This window comes from Aedes albopictus, chromosome 2 (assembly GCF_035046485.1).
Source record: "Aedes albopictus strain Foshan chromosome 2, AalbF5, whole genome shotgun sequence".
Classification (NCBI taxonomy): domain Eukaryota; kingdom Metazoa; phylum Arthropoda; class Insecta; order Diptera; family Culicidae; genus Aedes; species Aedes albopictus.
In genome coordinates, this window is record NC_085137.1 from 414,056,813 (window position 1) to 414,081,120 (window position 24,308).

At 39.2% G+C, this 24,308-nt stretch overlaps 1 protein-coding gene across 1 annotated transcript in view; it reads right to left on the reverse strand.

Annotated features, from left to right (window-relative positions):
• The window catches only part of LOC109426834 (GTP-binding protein Rit2), a 45,303-nt gene extending 22,988 nt beyond the window's left edge, over positions 1–22,315 (reverse strand). The window contains exon 1 of the mRNA XM_019702382.3: positions 21,678–22,315. Within this exon, the coding sequence (XP_019557927.3) occupies positions 21,678–21,867 (190 nt within the window). The 5' untranslated portion in view covers positions 21,868–22,315. The remainder of the gene's footprint in view (positions 1–21,677) is intronic.
• Between the last annotated feature and the right edge of the window lie 1,993 nt (positions 22,316–24,308).

The following is a 24,308-nucleotide window of genomic DNA, read 5'->3' on the forward strand; positions in this document are numbered from 1 at the left end:
ATCTCTTCTGGGATTTCCTAAGAAATTCCTCATTAGATTACTTCCGGGATTCCTCCTGGGTTTTCTTCAGGAATTCCTGCCGTTATTCCTACAAGGATTCACCAGAGATTCACTCGATAATTCCATATGGGATTCTTCCACGAACAGCTCCAGGGATTATTTCAAAATTTCCTCCAATGATTTCTACAAGAACTCTTCTTGGGATTCCTTCAGGAATTCCTCCTGGAATTCTTTCAGGAAATCCTCCAGGGCTCCAGAAGTTCATCCACGAACTTTCCTTGGCATATCCTCAGGATTTTTTTTCAAGAATTCCTTCTCGATTTCTTCTGTGCTTCTTTCTGTGATTTTTTCGGGAACTCCTCTAGATATACTTCAATGATCTCTTCCAAGAATTCTTCCAAGGAATTCCCACAGTAATTCCTCCAGGGAGTAATTTAGGGATTTCTCAAAGAATTTATCCAGATCTTTCTACTGGAATTTATTCTGAATGATTCCTCCAGAAATTCCTCTAGGGATTCCGCTTGGGATTTCTCAAGTAATTCCGGTTTAAATGCCTCTTGGGATTTTTCCAGGTATTTCACCTGAAATTCTTCTAAAACGCTACCAGGAGCTCCCTCAAGATTTTTTCCAAGAATTCATCTTAAAATTGTTCTAGGAATTCCTCCAGGATTTTCTCTAGGAATTCATCCGAGGATTTCTTCAGAAACTTCTTTAGGCATTCCTCCTAAAATTCATCCAGTAATGCTACCAAGAGATTCTTCAAGACTTTTTCCAGGAATTTATCTAAAAATTCTTCCAGGAATTCCCCCAGGAATTCATCCAGGGATTTCTTCAAAACCTTCTCCAGGAACTTATCTAAGAAATTTCTCCAAGAATTCCACCAGAGATTTCTCCAGTGATTCCTCACATCATTCCTCCAGACAATCCTGCATGTATTGCTCTACGAATTCCCCAAGAAGTCTCTTCCTTTTTTTTCAGAAATTCCTCCCACAGTTCCTTTAGGGAATTCTCCAGAAATTCTGTCATGGATACCTCCAAGGATACCTCTAGGAACTCCACTACGGATTCCTTCAGAAATTCTTGCAGGGATTTATACAGGAATTCTGCCGGGGATTCCTTCTAGAATTCCACCACGGATCCCTTCAAAAATTCTTCTAGGAATTCCTCCAAGGATTCTGCCAGGAGTTTGTCCAGGAATTCTTCCAGGGATTTCTCCAGGAATTCCTTCAGAATTTCCTCTCAGGATATCTTCGAAAAAATATTCAGAGATTTCTTCAGAAATTTCAAAAATATCTAGAGGAATTACTCCAGCAATTTGTATTGTAATAATCAAAGATAATTTTACAAGGATGCATACACGAGGTTGGCCATTCTCCAAGAAATCATGCAGAAATATTTTCCTAATTTTCTTTAAGAGATCTTTTAAGAGTTCATCCATGGATTTGTTAAGCGCTTGCTGCCAGGGATCAGTACTTAACCCGATTTTCTTTTTACTATCATTTTTCAACTGTTGAAAACTGTTTAAAATAAATGTTCCTATTGAAACTAAAGTCATGAGTGGCCATGTTTTTTGCCCCTTCAATATTTTAAGATTTTTGAAGGGAGGTAACATAAAACAAATTGAATATTTGATATCGGCCTAACCTGCATAAAAAGAGGTTTTAGTGTAGTTATTATGTATATTTTTCTTTTTCTCTTTCTTCATTATTTCGTAATATCCCAATCGAGATAATGCCTCTCAAACTTATTCTATATGAACACCTTCACAGTTATTGACTGAGAGGTTTTTTAGCCAATAAACCATTTTGCATTCGCAAATCGTTTAACAGGCACGATGGTATTTTATGCTTAAGGAAGCCAATGACATTTCAATTAGGAAAAGACCATGTACTGATTGGCAATCGAAACCGTTACCATCGGCATGTTCTTGTTGAATACCCGCGGGTTTATTAGATTGCTACACTTAGATATCGTGATTCGTGAAACCCTGTATGTTGATTTAAAACACATCAGGAAACTTTTAATGAGTTTTGAGATGATACACGACGTCATTAGGGAATACATTTAATTACCCGACTTTTAAAGTGCTATACTTCAAGTCTAATTATCCAAAAGTTTAATGTTGATTATAGAGCAGCTTGTGTATCTGCGTAGAGCGTAGGTGCGTACCGAGCCTCTCAAGTCCTCTGACGTACTGTAGGTATCCCGCCAACCCCTCCTCGTCGTCCACAAATCCTGACGCAGACGAGAAACCAATATACCGTATTGCGTTATCAACATCATCATGTCACCCACCGATGAAAACGTAGATCCACACACAAACTCGTCTTAATACAAGCTCTTTTGCTCCCCATTTTTGTCGTTTCCTCCCGCGTGCGCAACCTTGAGGCGAACTTCAGGCAACCGAACTGCCACCGTGCCGCCCCACGACGGTCAATGTTGTGCGATGAAAACATTGGGAGCAGCAACAACGCTTCTCTCCGAAACACGAGAGACACCTTGCACTTGTATTTTGTTATGCGTGATAAGCGTGTCGAAGGGGAGTACGTTTCAGAATCAATCGACATGCATACAATTTATAAACGCGACCGCTCAACGGCGAAAGAGAAATACCAACATCGCTGATCGATGTCGAACCTAATCGTATGCTATTCGTTTGGGTGGTTGCACCAATGCTACGCTGGAAAGACATTTTGCTCGCGACTCAATGCTACTCGCCTATATTTTCACAAAAAAGCAAGGTTGTCCACTAGGAGTTCCTGACGGAATATAAAGACATTCCTGAAGCAAACCTGGAAGAAATTCTAGAAGAAACCCTAGAACGAATCCCTTCAACAATCTCAGAGAGAACTTTCGGAACAATCCCGAACGAAATATATGGTGAATATCTTGGAGAATTCCCAAAAAGAGCTCCTGTGTAATCGAAGAAAAAAGTCTTGGAGGAACCGGCCTTAAAAGTACTCCTGAAGGGATCCTAGCTGAGTTTAATGGAGAAGTCCCGGAAAGATTTCCTGATGAAATCCCATATGTTCCTATTAGGATTTCTTCAGTAGCTTCATCCTGTAGAATTATCATTCATGATTCATCAGGAATTCCTTCTAGGATGTCTCCAAGTATTTCTTCTGGGATCTTTTCATGAGTTCTTTGGGGTTCCTTCCAGGATTTTTATCTGAAATTTCTCCCTAGATTTCTCCAGGAATTCTTTAGGTGTTCATCAAAAAATCAGCGAAAATTTCGTCATGGATTTCTGTTGGAATTCTTTCTGAGATTTATCCAGGAAAACCTTCCTTGATTCCTCCAAGAAATTTTAGCGGGATTCCAAAGAACTCCTTTTAAGGGTTCCTGAACTCTTAACGCTTCCGGGAAGAAGCTCTCTCGGACTCCTCCAGGAACTATGTCCATGATTGAGTCCCTACGGGAACAACTCCATACATTCTCTGGAAACTACTCTCAGCCGGCTTTTAGGGCCCGTATGAAGTTGATCATCAATATTAACTTCTTTTCCCGATTAGCCTAGATAGCTGTGTAGTGTCGGTAGTGGTTAGTTCAACTGGTTAAGAATAGCACTACGGACCGCCTGTTCCAGTGGTAGGAGTTCACTAATCAGGTGACCCCTAATTCAAGGTGTTATGCGGCTTTACGCTTACCGTGCCTAGGAATGAATAATTAGGGGGGTCTTATAAAAACCTAATGGCAAACGAAGCCTGTGGAGTACCAGGACACCCTCAATAGTATTTGCCCTTACTGTTCTAACCAGAGCAATAGCGCGGTGGACCTTGTGTTTCTCCGAGACAATCAGCTGCCTTCTTCAATCTCAAACTTGAGGCTGAATAAGGGCGGGATTATGAAGATGTTATTAATTAGTTTAAATATTCACCTATATGGTTCCGCATTATGCGTTTTACACAGTGTATTCTGTGCATCCTCGCCTTTGGCGCACTCAAATCGATACCGATCTGGCTTTATTGTTGCTGATCTTTTTTGTGCTGTGATTGTTAAGAGTTTAATCTTGCCTAGTTTGGGTAATGGCTACGGTTAGGATAGCTCAGATCAATCTTCAGCACAAAAGAACAGCAACGATCAATCTTTTTAGACTTATGCAAAATGGTACAGCCCAAGTGGCGTTAGTCCAAGAACCTTACTTTCGTAAGGGGAATTTCTATCTAGGAAACCTTGTGAAACCGGTGTTTGCTACTTTCAGTAAAAATGAAATGGCAAACTCACGTGTCATGCCTCGAGCATGTGTGCTTGTCAACAACGTAATCGTTGCTACACACGTTGCTCAACAGAAAATTCGTTTATTGTTCGGTTTATTTAACGCATGATGAACCATCTCCTACGGATGCCTTCAAGCAAGTCGTTGCATACTGCACTTCAAAAGGCCTTCCGCTTATTGTTGGTTGTGATGCTAATGCTCACCATATAATCTGGGGCAGCTCAGACATCAATTTGAGAGGCTCCAGTTTGATGGAATACTTAAGTAGTACAGATCTTGGATTACTTAACCTTCCAGAACGCGCGCCATCAAGCAACCGAAACTGCACCGCGCTCGCGCTGTATACGAAAAGCGAGGTTTTTTGGTAGTGTTGTACTTTTTACAACAGCGCGCGCGCTGAAGGGTTAACATAGGCAACCGCCCAACCTTCATGGTATAACGCTTTGCTCTAGCAGAATTAGTCACGAGCTGACCAATTGGCATGTGTCAGATGAAGAATCTTTATCTGACCATCGCTACATCTTGTTTGAACATGTGAATGAACTTCGCAAACTTTGCGTTTCAGGAACCCCCGGTCTCTTTACCGATTTGGTTGCAGCCAAATTTCATGGATACTCACTATCAATTGACACTCCAAGTGATTTAGATGATGCCGTTGATACTATAACGGCCTTCATCATGGAAGCTTTTGAAGAAACTTGCCCTCTGCGGTCTGTGAAGACCACAAGAGGAACCCCTTGGTGGAACTCTGATCTGGCGAAGCTCAGGAAACAATGTAGAAAGAGTTGGAACAGACGACGTTCGGCTGGATCGGAGGCTTTCAGGTCGGCTCGCAAGGCCTACCAGAAAGCTCTTCGGTCTGCTGAACGATCCGGCTGGAAAAACCTTTGTACAAATGTTTCCAGTCTGAGTGAAGCCAGTCGATTGAACAAAATCCTTGCAAAATCTAAGGATTTTCAAGTGGACGAACTTCGTTTGCCAAATGGTGATTTCACTTGCTCTGATGAGGAAGTTTTGGAATTCTTATTCAGCACACACTTCTCCGGATGTGTGGATATTACATCTTCGGATGAACCTGATGTCTTTTCTTGTGGTTATGATTCTTTAGCTTCAACTCGGAGTATCATAACTTAAGAATCGATTGAATGGGCACTTAATAGCTTTGCTCATTTCAAATCTCCTGGGGCAGATGGGATTTATCCTATTTTGCTTCAGAAGGGATTTGTTCATTTCAAACATGTTTTGAAACAACTACTTGTTTGCAGTTTTGCTACAGGGTATGTTCCCAAATCCTGGCGGGATATAACTATAAAGTTTATTCCGAAAGTGGGTCGTGCGTCGTATGAAGAAGCAAAGAGCTTCAGACCTATCAGTTTGACCTCTTTTCACCTGATATGCTTAGAACGCATTGTCGATCATCACATCCGTGATGTTCATCTGGCCAATGTGCCTCTTCATGTGAACCAACATGCTTACCAATCTGGAAAGTCCATTGTGACTCTTTTACACAAAGTTGTTTACGATATCGAGAAGGCATTCGCTCAAAAGCAATCCTGCTTGGGTGTTTTCTTAGATATCGAGGGTGCCTTTGACAACGTGCCATTCGATGCCATATTGGAAGCCGCACGGGGTCATGGCAAACCTGAGTGTCTGTTCCCCAGGAGGAGCGGCTCACAACAGCGTCTGATCCCCATGTTAGCGGCGGCTGATCTACGTCCGACTGCCAGGGAAGGACTCCAAGCTCAACTGTGCACTATGGTCCTCCGGAAAGTAGGGGGTTGGTGTCAGGCCCTACGAGCCAGCCGTAAAAATCATTTTAACGGAAAATCAGCAACAGAATAATACGAACCGAGACCAACGGCAACGACCCCAGCGAACAAAAAGGACTTGCGATTGGAAACTCGGTACGTGGAACTGCAGATCTCTCAACTTCATTGGGAGCACCCGCATACTCGCCGATCTACTGAAGGACCGCGGGTTCGGCATCGTTGCGCTGCAGGAGGTGTGTTGGACAGGATCCATGGTGCGAACGTTTAGAGGTAATCATACCATCTACAAGAGCTGCGGCAACACACGCGAGTTGGGAACAGCTTTCATCGTGATTGGTGATATGCAGAGACTTCAGCATAATAAACGTGCACAGCCCACACTCCGGAAGTACTGATGATGACAAGGACGCATTTTACGCGCAGCTCGAACGCGAGTACGAGCGCTGCCCAAGCCACGACGTCAAGATGACCATAGGAGATTTAAACGCTCAGGTAGGCCAGGAGGAGGAATTCAGACGATTGGTGAGTTCAGCGCCCACCAGCAGACGAACGAAAACGGCCTACGACTAATTGATTTTGTCGCATCCAAAAATATGACCATTCGTAGCACCTTTTTCCAGCACAGCCTCCCTTATCGTTACACCTGGAGATCACCACAACAGACGGAATCGCAAATTGACCTCGTTCTGATTGACGGACGGCACTTCTCCGACATTATCGACGTCAGGACCTATCGTGACGCCAACATTGGCTCCGACCACTATCTGGTGATGGTCAAACTGCGCCCGAAACTAACCGTCATCAACAATGTATGGTACCGGCGACCGCCACGGCACAACCTAGAGCGACTGAAACAACCGGATGTCACCTCAGCATACGCGCAGAATCTCGAGGCCACGTTGCCAGACGAGGGCGAGCTCGATGAGACCCCTCTAGAGGACTGCTGGAGTACAGTGAAAGCAGCCATCAACGACGCAACCGAGAGCACCATCCGGTACGTGGAATGGAATCAACGGAACGAATGGCTCGACGAAGAGTGCAGAACGGTTTTGGAGGAGAAGAATGCAGCGCGGGCGGTAATGCTGCAGCAAGGGACCCGACAGAACGTGGAACGTTACAAACAGAAGCGGAAACAGCAGACCCGCCTCTTTCGGGAGAAAAAGCGCCGCGTGGAAGAAGCGGAGTGTGAAGAAATGGAATTTCTGTGCCGTTCCCAAGAAACACGGAAGTTCTATCAAAGGCTCAACGCATCCCGCAACGGCTTCGTACCGTGAGCCGAAATATGCAGGGATAAAGACGGAGGCCTCTTGACGGTCGGACGTTAGGTGATCGAAAGGTGGAAGCAGCACTTCGATCAGCACCTGAATGGCGTGGAGAACGTAGGCACGGGAGATCACGCCAACGGAGGAAACGACGACGCCAGTACAGCGGAGGACGGAAATGAACCAACTCGCACGCTGAGGGAAGTTAAGGATGCCATTCATCAGCTCAAAACTAACGAAGTAGCTGGTAAGGATGGTATCGCAGCTGAACCCATCAAGATGGGCCCAGAAAAGTTGGCCACCTGTCTGCACCGGCTGATAGTCAGGGTCTGGGAAACCGAACAGCTACCGGAGGAGTGGAAGGAAGGGGTAATCTGCCTCATTCAGAAGAAAGGCGACCATTTGGAATGTGAGAACTTCAGAGCTATCACTATTTTGAATGCTGCCTAAAAAATGCTATCCCTGATCATCTTCCGTCGTCTGTCACCTAAAACAAATGAGTTCGTGGGAAGATACCAAGCCGGTTTCATCGACGGCCGGTCGACAACGGACCAGATCTTCACCGTACGGCAAATCCTCCAGAAATGCCGTGAATACCAGGTCCCAACGCATTACCTGTTAATCGACTTCAAAGCGGCATACGACAGTATCGACCGCACAGAGCTATGGAGAATTATGGACGAAAACGGCTTTCCTGGGAAGCTGACTAGACTGATTAAAGCAACGATGGACGGTGTGCAAAACTGCGTAAGGGTTTCGGGTGAACTATCCAGTTCATTCGAATCTCGTCGGGGACTGCGACAAGGTGACGAACTCTCATGCCTACTCTTCAACATCGCCTTGGAAGGTGTGATGCGACGAGCCGGGCTCAACAGCCGGGAACGATTTTCACAAAATCCGGTCAATTTGTGTGCTTAGCGGACGACATGGATATTATCGCCAGAACATTTAGAACGGTGGCAGAACTGTACACCCGCCTGAAACGCGAAGCAGCAAAGGTCGGACTGGTGGTGAATGCCTCAAAAACAAAGTACATGCTGGTAGGCGGAACCGAACACAATCGGATCCGTCTGGGTAGTAATGTTACGATAGACGGGGATACCTTCGAGGTGGTGGAGGAATTCATCTACCTCGGATCCTTACTGACGGCTGACAACAACGTGAGTCGTGAAATTCGAAGGCGCATCATCAGCGGAAGTCGGGCCTACTACGGGCTCCAGAAGAAGCTGCGGTCTAAAAAGATTCATCCACGCACCAAACGCACCATGCACAAAACGCTAATAAGACCGGTGGTCCTCTACGGGCACGAGACATGGACCATGCTCGAGGAGGACCTGCAAGCACTCGGAGTTTTCGAGCGACGCGTGCTAAGGACGATCTTCGACGGTGTGCAGGAGAACGGTGTGTGGCGGAGAAGGATGAACCACGAGCTCGCTGCACTTTACGGCGATCTCAGCATCCAGAAGGTGGCCAAAACCGGAAGGATACGATGAGCAGGGCATGTTGCAAGAATGCCGGACAACAACCCTGCAAAGTTGGTGTTCGCGACAGATCCGGTTGGCACAAGAAGGCGTGGAGTGCAGAGAGCACGATGGGCGGATCAGGTAGAACGTGACTTGACGAGCATTGGGCGTGACGAGGATGGAGAACGGCAGCCACGAACCGTGTATTATGGAGAAATATTGTAATACTTAATGAATGAAATGAAATGATTGACTTATACAACAATATTTTGCTAGAAATAGTTAATTCGTTTTCAAACGGCAAAGAATACCATACTTCTTGGCAATTTTCTTGATAACATTGCCAATATGTGTGCCAAACTTTAGCTTATCATCAATAATCACGCCAAGATATTTAATTTCTCAATTGTGATCAATTGCCTCGTTATCCATTTCAATGCACAGTGGTACCGCCATAGGCCAAAAATCGAAAAATTGATTTTCTAATTCATGTGTTTGTATATTTTTTATGGATCAATTATGTTCCCAAGAATGCAGAAAAGCCATTTTTATGTAAGTTTCTGTTGCATATTTTGCTTGAGAGCATGGGTACTGTTTAACAATTTCACATTCTCAAAATTTGTCGAAAAATCACATGACTTTTGAGTTGTACACCGCGTCATCGTATAACAAAACCAAGTAGATTTTCAATTGGTTTTCAACGCAGTGAATCAGAATAGATGTTTATCTTCCAATTCGAAGCGCCAAAAAGCGGTTCTGGATGTTTTTGGACCAAGGGGGATGTGAGTAATAGGCACATAATTTTACCCATAAAATATTATATATAAAAATCTATATATATATAAATGAGTTTGACTTCCCTTTGAGGCAACAAAAGTCACGAACGGCTGAACCGATCAGGATGAATTTTGCTTGGTTAGATTCATATTCATGGTGGCTATGTTTATATGTAAAAAAAGTAAGGAAAATGAACTAAAAATGTAAGAAAACAGACAAAATGCTGATTTTTATGACCTGGGAAGGAAATCAGCACGATCGAATTGAAACCAATCTAGAGTGCGGTGCTATTTTGAGCTCAACAGTTGTCAAACCACAACAAGACGGCAAGACAAAGTTTGCCGGGACCGCTAGTACATAATAAAAATTCATGAAACATTTCAAACTTGTTCTTAACCACATTTAATCAATCTTCCGCCAGCAAATGATCATATTTGAGTAGGAGAATCAATCTGTGAAGGTTGTAGCTGCAAATATCTGCATTGTAGGATGTATTAGAAGTTATCCGTTATTTTTATAAAAAAATTTGTATTAACTCGGGAGCGGTCGCGTCGTGTACTGAGTACACGCACCATGAAAAATGCACGCTTGTGATACACAGCGTGAACGTAGTGCCGTTGCAGGTAGTCGAAGACACGACTGCTCGAGGGTTAAAATAACTACAAAATTATATAGGGGGAGTGGGGGTAAGACGGACATGTTTAGGAAACACTCTATTTTGACAGTGTAAACAATGCGATAATTAAAATTTTATCTCCATACTATTTACTACAACTAAGGTACTTTACAGTCTGCAAGTCGATTTTGCAATAAAATTTGATTTTCCATGACTTTTGAGATAATTAAAAAGTGATCTCCAAATGTATGATTTTTAACGGTGTGGGTAAGACGGACCGGTAGGGTGGGTAAGATGGACACGTTTGGAATATTAGCTAATAAGCCATTAATTGTTTTAAATGATGATTATGGCCGTTTATATTCGGTAGATCAATCATTGTAGAATCTAAATTTGGCTTTGAATCTCTTAGCGAAACGTGTTTTTGCAAATTAAAATCTTTTTTGTAAGTTGGAAACCTCCATACACTATTAAACGCCTAACAGTATGCAATGCTCTGGTAATTTTACGAAGTTCAAACTATTCCAACAACAAAACATCTAATATAATGAATTTTTAAACAAAAAATCAATATGAAATGCTTTACACGGCTTCCACAATCATTTTTCTACTCCATAGATCTGTGAACAATGTGTGGGTTTTAATGTGTTTCTCATGGCATTATCAAAGTAACCCCAACACTGTCCGTCTTACCCACCCTTAAGGCGGACCGTCTTACCCCCACACAACGCAAAATATTAAGTGCACCACCGTTATTCATAATCTATGAAATTTACCTGAATTTCGTTGTGTATAGCACGGAACAGTTTAAAACAGCTGGGAAACTCAAAATAAAATGCGAAAACTTAGCAATTTAATGTTAAAAAAGCTTATTTATTGCCGCCAAAAAATTAGATCCCATCACAAAAGCGTGTAGCCAGGTAAACAATTGTTTATTTTTTGCACTTTTGACATATGTATTCTCTCATGGAATGGTTCAATAATCGTTAACTGGTAATAAGAAACAGTTAATCGTAAAAGAAAGCCAAATTTCAGCTCTTAAGTGGCAGAACTAGTCGGTGGTCCGTCTTACCCACCCGGTCCGTCTTACCCCCACCCCCCTACATATACAGGTATGTTCCGTTTATGTCACTATCCGTTATTATCACTATCCGTTTTTGTCACTATCCGATTTCGTCAACATTTCATTCCGTTTTTGTCAACACCAAGGCCGGATCTAAGGGGGGGGGCGGGGTCAGGGCCCCGGGCCCCCACATTTTAGGGGCCCCCACAAAAACTATTTTTGGTTCAAGTACTGCTCAAAAACAAAGAAAAAGTGTATTGCTCATCGCATTTGTACCTGCAAAGGGCCTCCACAACCGCTTGGGCCCCGGCCCCCCACAATCCTTAATCCGGGCCTGGTCAACACTAAAGTTTTTGTCAAATTTGTTCCTTCGACCACGAGTTATCTATAGTTTAACATTAATCTTGTGGCAATGCATCCATGAGAGAATTTGAAGCAACCACCTATGATGACATAGAAGACGTATACGCTACAATAGCTTTGAACACATTTCAAATTCAGCTCTAGATAACGTTAATTCATGCTTTCTCTCACGCATAAGTTTACTTCTTATTTGAACATGAGAAAAATTAAACCAATAGTCCGATAGAAAAATTACTCTAGCTCTACGTACCAACTGGAACTTGGCTTGCCTCTTCAAGTGTTCTTTGAGAACTTAAACAGTCTGAATTTTTACACTACAATCTTTTTACAAGACTTTTTTTAAGTGCAAGAATCTACGTGGTTTTTTACACGATTTTCTTGAAATTTCGCGATGTTCTCTTCTGGTCGCTATTTCTTTTCGACGGGGCTCAAATTTCAACCAGAGATCTCTCTTGTCATCCTTGATATCCTGTCCAAATTTTCCCGTCCGAAACTGCTATATTTACTAGGTAAACTGGAGATTCCAATATAATTTTATCCGGGATTTCATCTTTCGATTGCTCTAAAAATGCAATCTTGGTTTCCTTCAGTTATTTCTACTAGCGATTTTACCTTGTATTCCTCTAGATTATTTAATGGATTTCTTCTGAGATATTGTTAAGAAATAATTCAGAAGTTCTTTTAGATGAATAAGGAGTTAAGACTTTCGGAAATAAGTTTCTCTAGGAAAGAGGAGTCTATAGAGTCTATAGGAGCTTGACAAACGGTCTGGGGATTTCTCCAGGAACTACTGAAGGGTTCCCAGAAGAATCTAATAATTCTCAAAAAAATCTTAAAGAAATCCCATCAATTCTGAACTTATACAGGATTCCTAGAGGTTTCCCACTAGGAAATTCTGGAGGATTCTCAGGAATAACTCCCCGGAGATTTCTACACAGAACATCAGGAGACTCCCTGAAGCAATTTCTGGAGGGTTTGAGGAAAGAATTCCTGAAAGATTACTAGACTAAACTACTAGGATATTCCCAGGAAACGCAGTAAGAAGTCGAGGAGAATTATTATTATATTATTTTTTTAACGAGATTGTCAGCCCAAGGCTGGTTCATCTACTAATCATGAGGAAATCACAAAGATGAAGGATAGAATCCTCTTGGAAGTATTCATAATAAAAGTTCCAGTAGGTGTAGGTGTTTCTACTGCGCAAAAATACCAAAACAAAGTCCTGTAGGAATCCCTATCAGAAATTTTTGGATGGAGGACATTCCATTGAAAAATATCATAAGAAACTCTTTAAAGAATCCAAGAAAGAACTTCTGATGAAATTCTAGAAATAATGTTGAAGGAATCCCTGAAATAAACTTTGGAGGAACCCCAGAATGAGCCTCTGGAGGGATTTCAAAAAGTAATCTTGAAAGAATTCCCGCAGGAAATTCTGATGAAACGGAGATACTCCTATATTTCAAAATGAAAATCTTGGTGGATCTCCAAAGCAACTCGAATTGGATTAATTTCAACAGGATGTCTAGGTTAAATCCCAAAATGATTTTCATAGCCCACCTTGTGCATTAGGGCCATTCTAGACCCAAAACTCTACACTACGTCAGCGAGTTTTTCCCATCATAATACATAAGGAAGGTTAATAAATTCCATTTCCTGGTGGAATATTTGAAGGGATTCCCAAAGAAACTCCAGGAGAAATTAAAAAAAGGACATCTAGGTTGATCAGAGAAGGAATTTCTGAAGAAATCATAAGGGGCAAAACTTCTTTTCTCTAAAAATTCTTATCGAATTCAAAAAGATAAACAAGCGGCATGGTACAAGGTAACCTAGAAGAATTCTGGAGGAATTTCTTGGGGAATCCAATATTCTGGAGAAGTTACAAGTGCTTGCTTAGAAAAAATCCTGGAGATTTCCTAAAAGTATCCTAGACGAAACTTTTATAGGAATCTATGAAGATGATACTCGCAGAGAAATGCCTCCCGGAAGGAAATAAACATATTCTTTTTTGTTATGATCTCGAAACTAACTTCCAATTCTTATTAAAATGTTGCAAAATATTTTGTCAAAGAAAATTATTCCGTATTTATCACTATTCCGTTTTTGTCAACTGAAAATCGCGGACCGTGTTGATAAAAACGGAACATACCTGTACTAAGGACTGTTCAATTTATAAAACGGACAACTTTACAAGGCTATAAAATGAAGACGCGTAGTTCAAATTTAACCACCCTTGCTTCATTGTTCAGTACATCATCTTTCATTATAGTAGTGATTTTTGAATCGAATAAAAATAGTTTTAATTAATAGAAAATCGGCCAGGTGAATTTTACTATTGCTGAAAATTGAAAATATATGTAAAATTACTGTTCACATATGGTATATCGTTTTTAATATCAGATAAGTATGTGCCATGCTGCAGCAGCATGAGTAATAAACATTCTGGCAAAATTTAAACTCAATCGGAAAATTAAGTGTTGAGATAGTAAAGTCTCAAGTGAGATTCGATTTTTTGATTAAAATTCAATTGTAAAGCAAAAAGGACATGAAAATATTCAATAAACAATTTTTTTATGCATCCAGTCGAAAATAGGAATGATGTGGTTTCAAATGCAGAAAACTGCTTCTTAATAGCATTGCTGGTTTGATAACTGTGCGCCATTACAGGCACAGTAATCAAAACAGTTTCGTTCTTTGAAGGTTCTTCCAAATAACAATGCAATCTAATGCAAATTTTACATAACATTGATGTTGGAAATAAAAAATTTTACATACGATTGTTATTATATAAGGTGTACAATAACATAGGATCAACTTTGTTGAAAATAAATTATAACAAGATTCGCTATAGTCGAAAATTTGCATCAATGGAGCAAAAAGAATGCAATTTTTACAATGACCATCTTTATGGATTATCTTTTTTATGAAGAATGCAATTTAAGTATTTTTTTTTCTTCTGCATCATTCAGAAAACAATATTCTACTACTCTGGAAAATTTTTTAGCCGAATCCGTTGTGCTATTGCATCACAGGACTTGAATAAATATTTTTTAATAATTTCTTTGTAAACAAGGCACATTATCAAGCTGAAGGCTGGCTTGGTGCATTATTACTAACCAACTATTGAGCTTTACCTTTAGTAGAATAGTATAAGATTCCAATACATTAAAAACTTCATGAAAATATGCATGTTTAGTATGTGGAAAGTTATGTTGAATTTTGAGAAATGGGTTTTTATTGATGTTTTACGAAAATCGCTTCAGTTACACAATAAAGAACATTTTGCTTAGTGTTATATTTTTCCTACATTTGAGAATAGTTATAGAAAGTTATGCAAAAAACTGATAATGATTTTATTGAAAAATAAAAAAGATATCGCACAAGCAAGTTGTCCGTTTTATAAATTGAACAGTCCTTAGTATTTCTGTAATTGTCTCAAATGCGTACCAACATGACTAAAATTTTTACAGGAGATATTTCAATGCTTTTTTGCAATAATTGAGGGATATTTTGTTTGAAAACAAACTTTGAAAATGTTTGTTTTTAATTATGAACAAAAATTACACTTTTGGAGTTATGACTTGAGGTATGAATAGTTGCATAACAACCATTCTCATTTGGCCTCGTCAAAACTAATCTCTGTAATTGTCGAATTTGATAAGAAATTTTGCATTTGCTGCCAACATTTACAAAAAATCCTCAAAATTCATCCAGTACCTGAAACTTTAGTGCTGGAAGAAGAAGGAGTAAATACGTTCTTTAAGTAATATTTACTGGACATAACTCTTCATATTCCCTTTCCAAATCGGAATATTTGATCAATTTATTAACGTTAAATCTTAGTATACAAATTGATTTCTTTGATACTATTGCAGGCGTCGAAGATATTGTAATGTAGACGGGTATTTGTATATGTTTCTTTTATTGGGTAGAGAAATATTTCATTAAAACTCCACGTACTACATTATTGGATAGCAGTTCCAATGCAATTGTAAGAAACAAAATACGACTGGACAAATACTTGAATCTTTTTCATTGTACAAAACGCAGGACCATGAATTATATGACATATAACTGTGTAAAGCAATATTTTTATGGTTGAAAAATTTCATTTTACGTACTTTTTGTGAATTAATCGTGAATATTTGTTTGAAATAATTTAGAAGTAATTGATTCTGTAATTGCACTATTGTTACTATTGTTTCAGAATTATTACTTTTGGGCATTAGGTACTGTAGTTATACATGCTAATTCGATTTGTGATGATTTTTCTGTGTTTCGACATTGCAAACTACCTTATTTCTGAGCAAAAGTCTTCAGTTCCATATATTTATTTTATTGCAGCAGAAATAAAACCTACTAATAAAATCACAATTATAATGCTAATACTGATTCTATTCACAAGAATCTATTATGATACCGTCGTGCTATACATGTTTTAACGTGTAATACTTAGCAGAAATTTCTCAGAATTCGACCAAATCTTCATAATAATTAAAAATATTTGATTACATATTTCTGTGCAAAATAATGGTATTTTAATGATATTTTCATTTATCATAAATAAAAATGTTCAAAGTTCATGTTTTTCAAGTGATGGTCATGAAAATGTACTGGAATATACTTTTTTTAGTCGTAACATGCTATTTATGGTCACTTATAATGATTCTGCCCTTCAAAAAACGAAGAAAATAATTTATGACCGCTTTCCTGAACAAATGGAACCACTGTGCAATGGAGACTTGTTCATTACAACGGTTTCGTGATATTATCATAAATTTTGTTTTACTAATGTTCAATTTCAATTGTTTATATTTCAACCATCTACTAAAACAATTCAAATCTTTATTCAAGTTTGTGAGGGATTCTTCTAAATTTTTAGCTGAAATGAATAACACTGTGCCATATGCAAACAAGTTTATATCACAAAACCGTAAAACTCGTTTCAAGTCATTAATGTACATAATGAATAAAATGGGCCCTAATACACTTCCCTGAGGCACACCAAGGCTACTTCCCACGGGATCCGAAACAGAATCATTAAAAACAGTCCGTTGAGTTCTTCCACACAAATCGCTCTCAAACCATTTATATGCAGAACCCGAAATTCCAAACCCAAGTAACAAATTGACAACCTTTCAGCTTTCGTGGTTATTTATAAAGGTTTTATTATAGCAGCAATCATGCTGTATTGCCTACAGAAAGCATTTGAATATGCAAAATAACCACGGTTCTAAATCTTACTTATAATTGTTTTCATAACCTTCTGTAGCCAAAATTTAAAATCAAATTTAACATGGTATTTAAAATAAGTTTATCATAGCATTCTGTTCCTCTCGAGAACCGTTTATTTAAAACTACAAACAAAGACTTATGAATGTTTTGATAAATTATTCTATAAATGTACTTTGCTATCATAAAAGACACGAGTAAGCCAAACGGTTTTATCTAAGATCAAACGGCATTTAAGCTAACTGATCAGCGGCTGCCTGCTGACCGAGAGCCATATTTGTTTTTGGCCAATTATTCACATCCCGTAATGGCACTCTTGCGCTAGTCAGCCAGAATCTATGTTTTCAACCACAGCTAGCTTCGGGTGGAAGTTGATCTCGGCATTCTCCAGGCCGTGAAAGTAAAACAGAACCACTGACGGAATCACAAAGGGGCACTTTGCGAGGCACTCACCAGTACCACACAATGAAAGAGGTTCATAGCCGGCATCTCTACTTGACTTGAAGGATGAATTGACACTATGAACACCGTTCGTGAATATTCAGCTATCTACCACTCGATTCTCGATAATTTAATGTGATGGCCGATGGGAAAACGTCCATCGTACGTAATTTCTGTCGTTTTTTAGTTACTTCGATATTCAAATACCCAAAATGAGGTACTTTCACTGGAATGGATGGTTCATATGTACCTAAACATCACTCCAGCTGTTAAATTTTTAACAAGTTGCTGTTTATTTAGTCTTCATATAAGTAAAAAAATAACAAAACGGGTTTAGATTAGCGTTTAACGTAACCATTTAGCTTGCAGGTTATCATTACAAATGCAATCACAAGACATTATGCGTTAAATGATGCTTTTATGAAAGCAAACTGGAGATGGTAGAAACATGGATATTTTCGTCGCCGACATATTGGGTTGTTGAATTTTTCTTGTTTGGTGATGATTTTCAAGCATGTTTTCAGCTGGCATTTTTATGTTATATTAACGATTTTGAAGAGGGCGCATATTTTTTCACATCTTTACTAGCACATTTCACATTAAATTTCAATGGGCAATTGGTGTGGCGGCAGTATACGTTAAATATTCACTGTGCGAAATTTGCAAATTTGGAATGTATTATTTGCATTATTTCTCTGGCAGTTTTGTTTTTTCTTTCATGATAAAATTATCAAGACTAAATATAATTTATAAATTCAGAATAGTTACGATGAAAGTCATTATTAGTGGGGATAGCATTTACCTAGGTAGAGTACTCTAGAAATGGTTACTCCAAATGCTGGATTACTTTTGTTGAATACATTTCAAAACCTTCACCAGGATGGGCCAACTAGCAAGATTGTAATGGTTATGGTAGAAGCAATGCGGATAATGTTGCTTTGGCTAGAGTTTTATTGAAGTAGGTTTATAATAATCCTCTAGTGTTTCATAAAACTGAAAATGTTACTTGGGAAGCGCTCTATTTTTATCAACAACAAGGGCCTAGAAATTTTTTCGAAAGCGCATTTCAGATTCAAAAATACAGCAATGACCATTTCACGGTGCTTCATTTACCGTTATTATCAAAAAAAATACACCATCAAAACCTGAAACGCCATTCTCTTTCTTTATCATTCCTACACCTCTGGACAAATTTTTTAAAAAATCGTTAGAAATTTTGAGTTACGCCCTTTTAAAGGGCCTAACCCCTAAAAAATAAGGGTGTTTATAGAAAAACATCATATTTCATAACGGAAGCATGCTTTTGCCAACAAAATTCGAAACGCCATTCTCTTTCTTTATCATTCCAACACCTTAAAAAAAAATCGTTAAAAGAAATTTTGAGTTACGCCCTTTTAAAGGGCCTAACCCCTAAAAAATCAGGGTTTCTATAGAAAAACATCATATTCCATAACGGAAGCATGCTTCTGCCTACAAAATTAGAAACGCCATTCTCTCACTTTATCATTCCTACACCTCTGGACAAATTAAAAAAAAATCGTTAGACGAAATTTTGAGTTACGCTCTTTTAAAGGGCCTAACCCCCCCTTTAAAAGGGCGTAACTCAAAATTTCGTCTAACGATTTTTTTTTAATTTGTCCAGAGGTGTAGGAATGATAAAGTGAGAGAATGGCGTTTCTAATTTTGTAGGCAGAAGCATGCTTCCGTTATGGAATATGATGTTTTTCTATAGAAACCCTGATTTTTTAGGGGTTAGGCCCTTTATAAGGGCGTAACTCAAAATTTCGTCTAACGATTATTTTTAAAATTTATCAAGAGTTGTAGGAATGATAAAGAAAGAGAATGGCGTTTCAAATTTTGTTGGCAGAAGCATGCTTCCGTTATGAAATATGATGTTTTTCTATAGAAACCCTGATTTTTCAGGGGTTAGGCCCTTTAAAAGGGCGTAACTCAAAATTTCGTCTAACGATTATTTTTAAAATTTATCAAGAGTTGTAGGAATGATAAAGAAAGAGAATGGCGTTTCAAATTTTGTTGGCAGAAGCATGCTTCCGTTATGAAATATGATGTTTTTCTATAGAAACCCTGATTTTTTAGGGGTTAGGCCCTTTAAAAGGGCGTAACTCAAAATTTCTTCTAACGATTATTTTAAAAATGTATCCAGAGGTGTAGGAATGATAATGAAAGAGATTGGCGTTTCAAATTTTGTTGGCAGAAGCATGCTTCCGTTATGAAATATGATGTTTTTCTATAGAAACCCTGATTTTTTAGGGGTTAGGCCCTTTAAAAGGGCGTAACTCAAAATTTCTTCTAACGATTATTTTAAAAATGTATCCAGAGGTGTAGGAATGATAATGAAAGAGATTGGCGTTTCAAATTTTGTTGGCAGAAGCATGCTTCCGTTATGAAATATGATGTTTTTCTATAGAAACCCTGATTTTTTAGGGGTTAGGCCCTTTAAAAGGGCGTAACTCAAAATTTCTTCTAACGATTATTTTAAAAATGTATCCAGAGGTGTAGGAATGATAAAGAAAGAGAATGGCGTTTCAAATTTTGTTGGCAGAAGCATGCTTCCGTTATGAAATATGATGTTTTTCTATAGAAACCCTGATTTTTTAGGGGTTAGGCCCTTTAAAAGGGCGTAACTCAAAATTTCGTCTAACGATTAATTTTAAAATTTATCAAGAGTTGTAGGAATGATAAAGAAAGAGAATGGCGTTTCAAATTTTGTTGGCAGAAGCATGCTTCCGTTATGAAATATGATGTTTTTCTATAGAAACCCTGATTTTTCAGGGGTTAGGCCCTTTAAAAGGGCGTAACTCAAAATTTCTTCTAACGATTATTTAAAAAATGTATCCAGAGGTGTAGGAATGATAAAGAAAGAGAATGGCGTTTCAAATTTTGTTGGCAGAAGCATGCTTCCGTTATGGAATATGATGTTTTTCTATAGAAACCCTGATTTTTTAGGGGTTAGGCCCTTTAAAAGGGCGTAACTCAAAATTTCGTCAAACGATTATTTTAAAAATTTATCCATAGGTGCAGGAATGATAAAGAAAGAGAATGGCGTTTCGAATTTTGTTGGCAAAAGCATGCTTCCGTTATGAAATATGATGTTTTTTTTTAGAAACCCTGATTTTTTAGGGGTTAGGCCCTTTAAAAGGGCGTAACTCAAAATTTCGTCTAACGATTTTTTTAAAAATTTGTCCAGAGGTGTAGGAATGATAAAGAAAGAGAATGGCGTTTCAGGTTTTGATGGTATATTTTTTTTGATAATAACGGTAAATGAAGCACCGTGCATTTCTTTACGCTCCAATTTTGCTTTCCGTTTAGCTAATACCAAGTTCAATGCGGTTTCACAAGAATGTCCTTCTCGATATCCCGATAGTTACGGTGTGAGTAAGTTATTATCTATCAAATATGTCATCAGTTGGCCTTTTATAACAAGTTCTAAAATTTTCTCTAATGTGTGCAACTCTTCGGCTTTATTCGTTCCAGCAACTTTTGGAATAGGAATCAGTTAGTTAGAAGTTAGTTAAATCTCTCGATATATATCTGGAGAGATCATTCGGAAAATTTACGGAGAAAGCCTTGGTTAATCACCAAGAGAAATGCTAGGCTACCTGGAAGAATCGAAGCTGGAATCTGGAGAGCATGACCAGGTGTAGGTGTACTGGTTTGTTATGAAATTCTTGAAGACGATCAAATCACCAGAATGGTTTCCAGTATCATACCCATTTGGAAATGTAAAGGACCACTGGTGTAAAATATGGTATTTTAAAAAATGTGACAAGATTTTTCTGTAATGTCATACGTAGTACATGTACACTCGCTGTCCTACCCCAGATATGTTATGCAACATGTGCTACGTGTCCTTACCACTCCTCGCGCATCAATGAATCAAAATAATTAACTTTTTTTAGATTAAACATTATTATCATTCTAAAGTGAAAACGTTTACAGAAGTAAAAAAATTAAACATGTAAGGATAGGAGAATGCTATTTTTTGTTTGTTTTAAGTTTCCTATCTTTAAAAAAATTCAACGGAATATATTAAAAACATCTTTTGATTAAGTTTCGAAATTCGTATCTAGTAATCTAGAATCGTTAGATTACAAAAAAATAGATCATGTTTTAGAAAAATTACATTGACCCTCACAAAGACGCAATTAAAATGATTATCCTGGCTCTGGTTTTCCCGGAATTCCCGGTTGAGTGGCCACCCTGTTAAAAATGAACACATGGAGACGAAATAATATTCAATTTCATATGTTCCTTTCTTGATTCTAACACAAACAGTTTTAACTTTTCTTATGTTCAGCTTTCAAGCTTTCTCGGAACGTTCCTTGTCATTTTCCCCTAATCGTAGCGTACGTCATTCACCCCGTTCCATCTCACACCGAGAACCACCCACAGCAGCCCAAAGAACCCACCCACCCACCGGGAACGACGGATAGCGCACAATGGCCTTTCCGACCTACCTGACTTCCCGACGCCCCCATCGCCCAGGATCACAATCTTGTACACCCGCAGCCCGCTTCGGGTCGTCAACGGGTTGGTCTGTTGTTTCGACGTTTCTCCGGCGGCGGTGTCCACCTTGGCCGGATTGTACTCGATCGATTGGGCACGGTTCTTCTTGCGGGCCGTACAGCCAGAAAAATCCCCTGCCATGTTGGGTTGGTGGTCCTCCACGGATGCCTTTTGACACCCACTTTTTTCGCTCGTTTCTTCACTCGGAACACTCCCTACTCATCGGAATTGCACCGACGGGAATCCACACGCCCGAATGCCGTCCGCAACACCACACTGACCGCAGAGTTCACTTCCGTCTCGAGGGTGACACATTTCTCGACAAAAGCAACATATTGCACCAACCCGACAAAGGTTCCGATGCGATTTTCACCTTCACGCGTACGAACACTTCTCGGTGATGAACTGTGATGATGGTTTTTCCTCCACGCACGGTATAGAATAAATGTCCGTCGTCGTCTTCTGCTGCCGTCAATCTACCAACTCGGCTGCTCCCGTTTGAGCATACCTACCGACAGGCAGCCAGCATTGAGAAAGGTAGATGGCACAACAACGTACAGCGAGAGTAAACTCCAGCAGAAGCAGCCGCAGCATAAAACATGACTCCCACCCCCACATTTGCATCCCATCGTGATGATGATGGTGGGACGCACACCCATACGAGCGCAACATATTGCTCACCACCGTGGATAGTGTTACTGGCATAACAACAAACCAAACGATAGGTTCTCTCAGCTGGTATGAAATACTCTCGCAAATGTAGAACTACATAGAATACCGTTTGTTTGAGCTTTAGTGCTTTGGGATGAGCTTTGGAGCTTCATGCTTGAGAAAGTTATGCTCAATGTGAGAGTCAGAGGTAATTGGACCTTTCATGAACTCCACCTAAAGCAATCGCTGAACCGATTTACTAAAACGAAACCAAACCCCAACACGAATTTCTGTGCCCAGATTACAGTTTTATCTATACCTCAATGTTCAACATAACGCGGAATGGTTGAAGGCATCACCGGCATTACGGGCCCGTAGGGGAACAGAGCCCAAAATGCCAAGATGGGGTAAAATCGCTCAGCTCATAAAATCATTCCCGAATGGGACTTCATCATTACTAGAGGTGAAAGGTGTCAATATATGTTTGCATTAAACATTCTTCTAGAAGCTAGGCCGCCATACCCACGGGAAATCTTTTGATTTCCCAATGAAAATTGGCAACTTCCGGTTTTCCGTGCTTGCAATTAAGGTTTTCTGGTGATTTTATTACCAGCTAAGTGTTTCCAAGCAGATTGAGACACACATGGAGGCGCATGGTTGTTGATGTCTACGCTATCCATGTTAGGGGTCATCAAGGGGGTCATTCAAGTATGACGACCATCGTTTAGCGGGAAGGAAGGTGACACTCCAAATATTGAGCATACGAAAAAAGCGAGACAGAGGGGGAAAGAGAGTTGAAAATGCCCCAAAACTGATAGACGTGATTTTTGAATGTTTGCATGAAGTGGTGTCTTACCCCATGCCCCATGGTGATGACATTTTTGCACCACTTCCGTTTTACGAACCAGTTTTTTTAAATCACTAAAAATCGATGAAAATGCAATAGTTTAGTGAACATTTTTGCTGAAGCATCGAGCAAGCCTACCAAATGAGGCTATATATCATTGAAAACGATGAAAGTTGGAAAAATGGCATCTTACCCCACTTTCCCCTACAGTTTTATCTACCGTCTACCCCCGTTGGTTTGAACAACACCTCATGCAAACCAACCCTTTTAGCTGTTTTGTTTTGATTCTACATCCGGTTCACCCCGTTCCATTAGCGGAATGACGTTTGAACCATTTTTAGTTTGAACGATGTGTAAAAACACGGTGTGCCAAAAACCGTTATTAACAAATAAAAATGTCCACCAAAATGGCACCCGGCATTCGAAAGATATACTACTCTAGTATCTCCTCTGAAAATTTGAAAATGTTTCATCGAGGGAAACTAAAGTTTTTGTAATTTGAAGATTTTGAGCCATTTCTATGGAATTTCCCTATATGAGTAAATATGCGCGCACGGTGTGCCTGGAACCACTATTAACAATTGAAAATATACACCATATTGCCACCCGGCATTCGAAAGATATACTACTCTAGCATCACCTCAGAAAATTTGAAAATGGTTCATCAAGGGAAACGAAAGTTTTTACTGTTTGAAGATTTCCTTTATTTTCATAGAATTAGTTGATATATGGCAATATTGTCATAGGATGTTTCATTGGCTCTTCAAATCATAAACAAATATTTATAAGTTTCACAAACACCATTCCACAGGTACAACATTCAAACAACTTCTCTGAAAATTTAAAAACATTTTAATGAAACGATCGCAAATTACAGTGGTTTGAAAATATAAGATAGGATAAAGTATATTGAAAATGCAGTAATTTCATAGAATATTATTTCAATTTGTCATGTTAATCATTCCTCGCAATTCATATATATCTCGTAACTCATTTGAAACTTTGATTATATATCACATTTTTTGCGATACTGTTACAAAACTCAGTAGGTGTTAATAGACAAAGCGACAGTATGCATATCTCT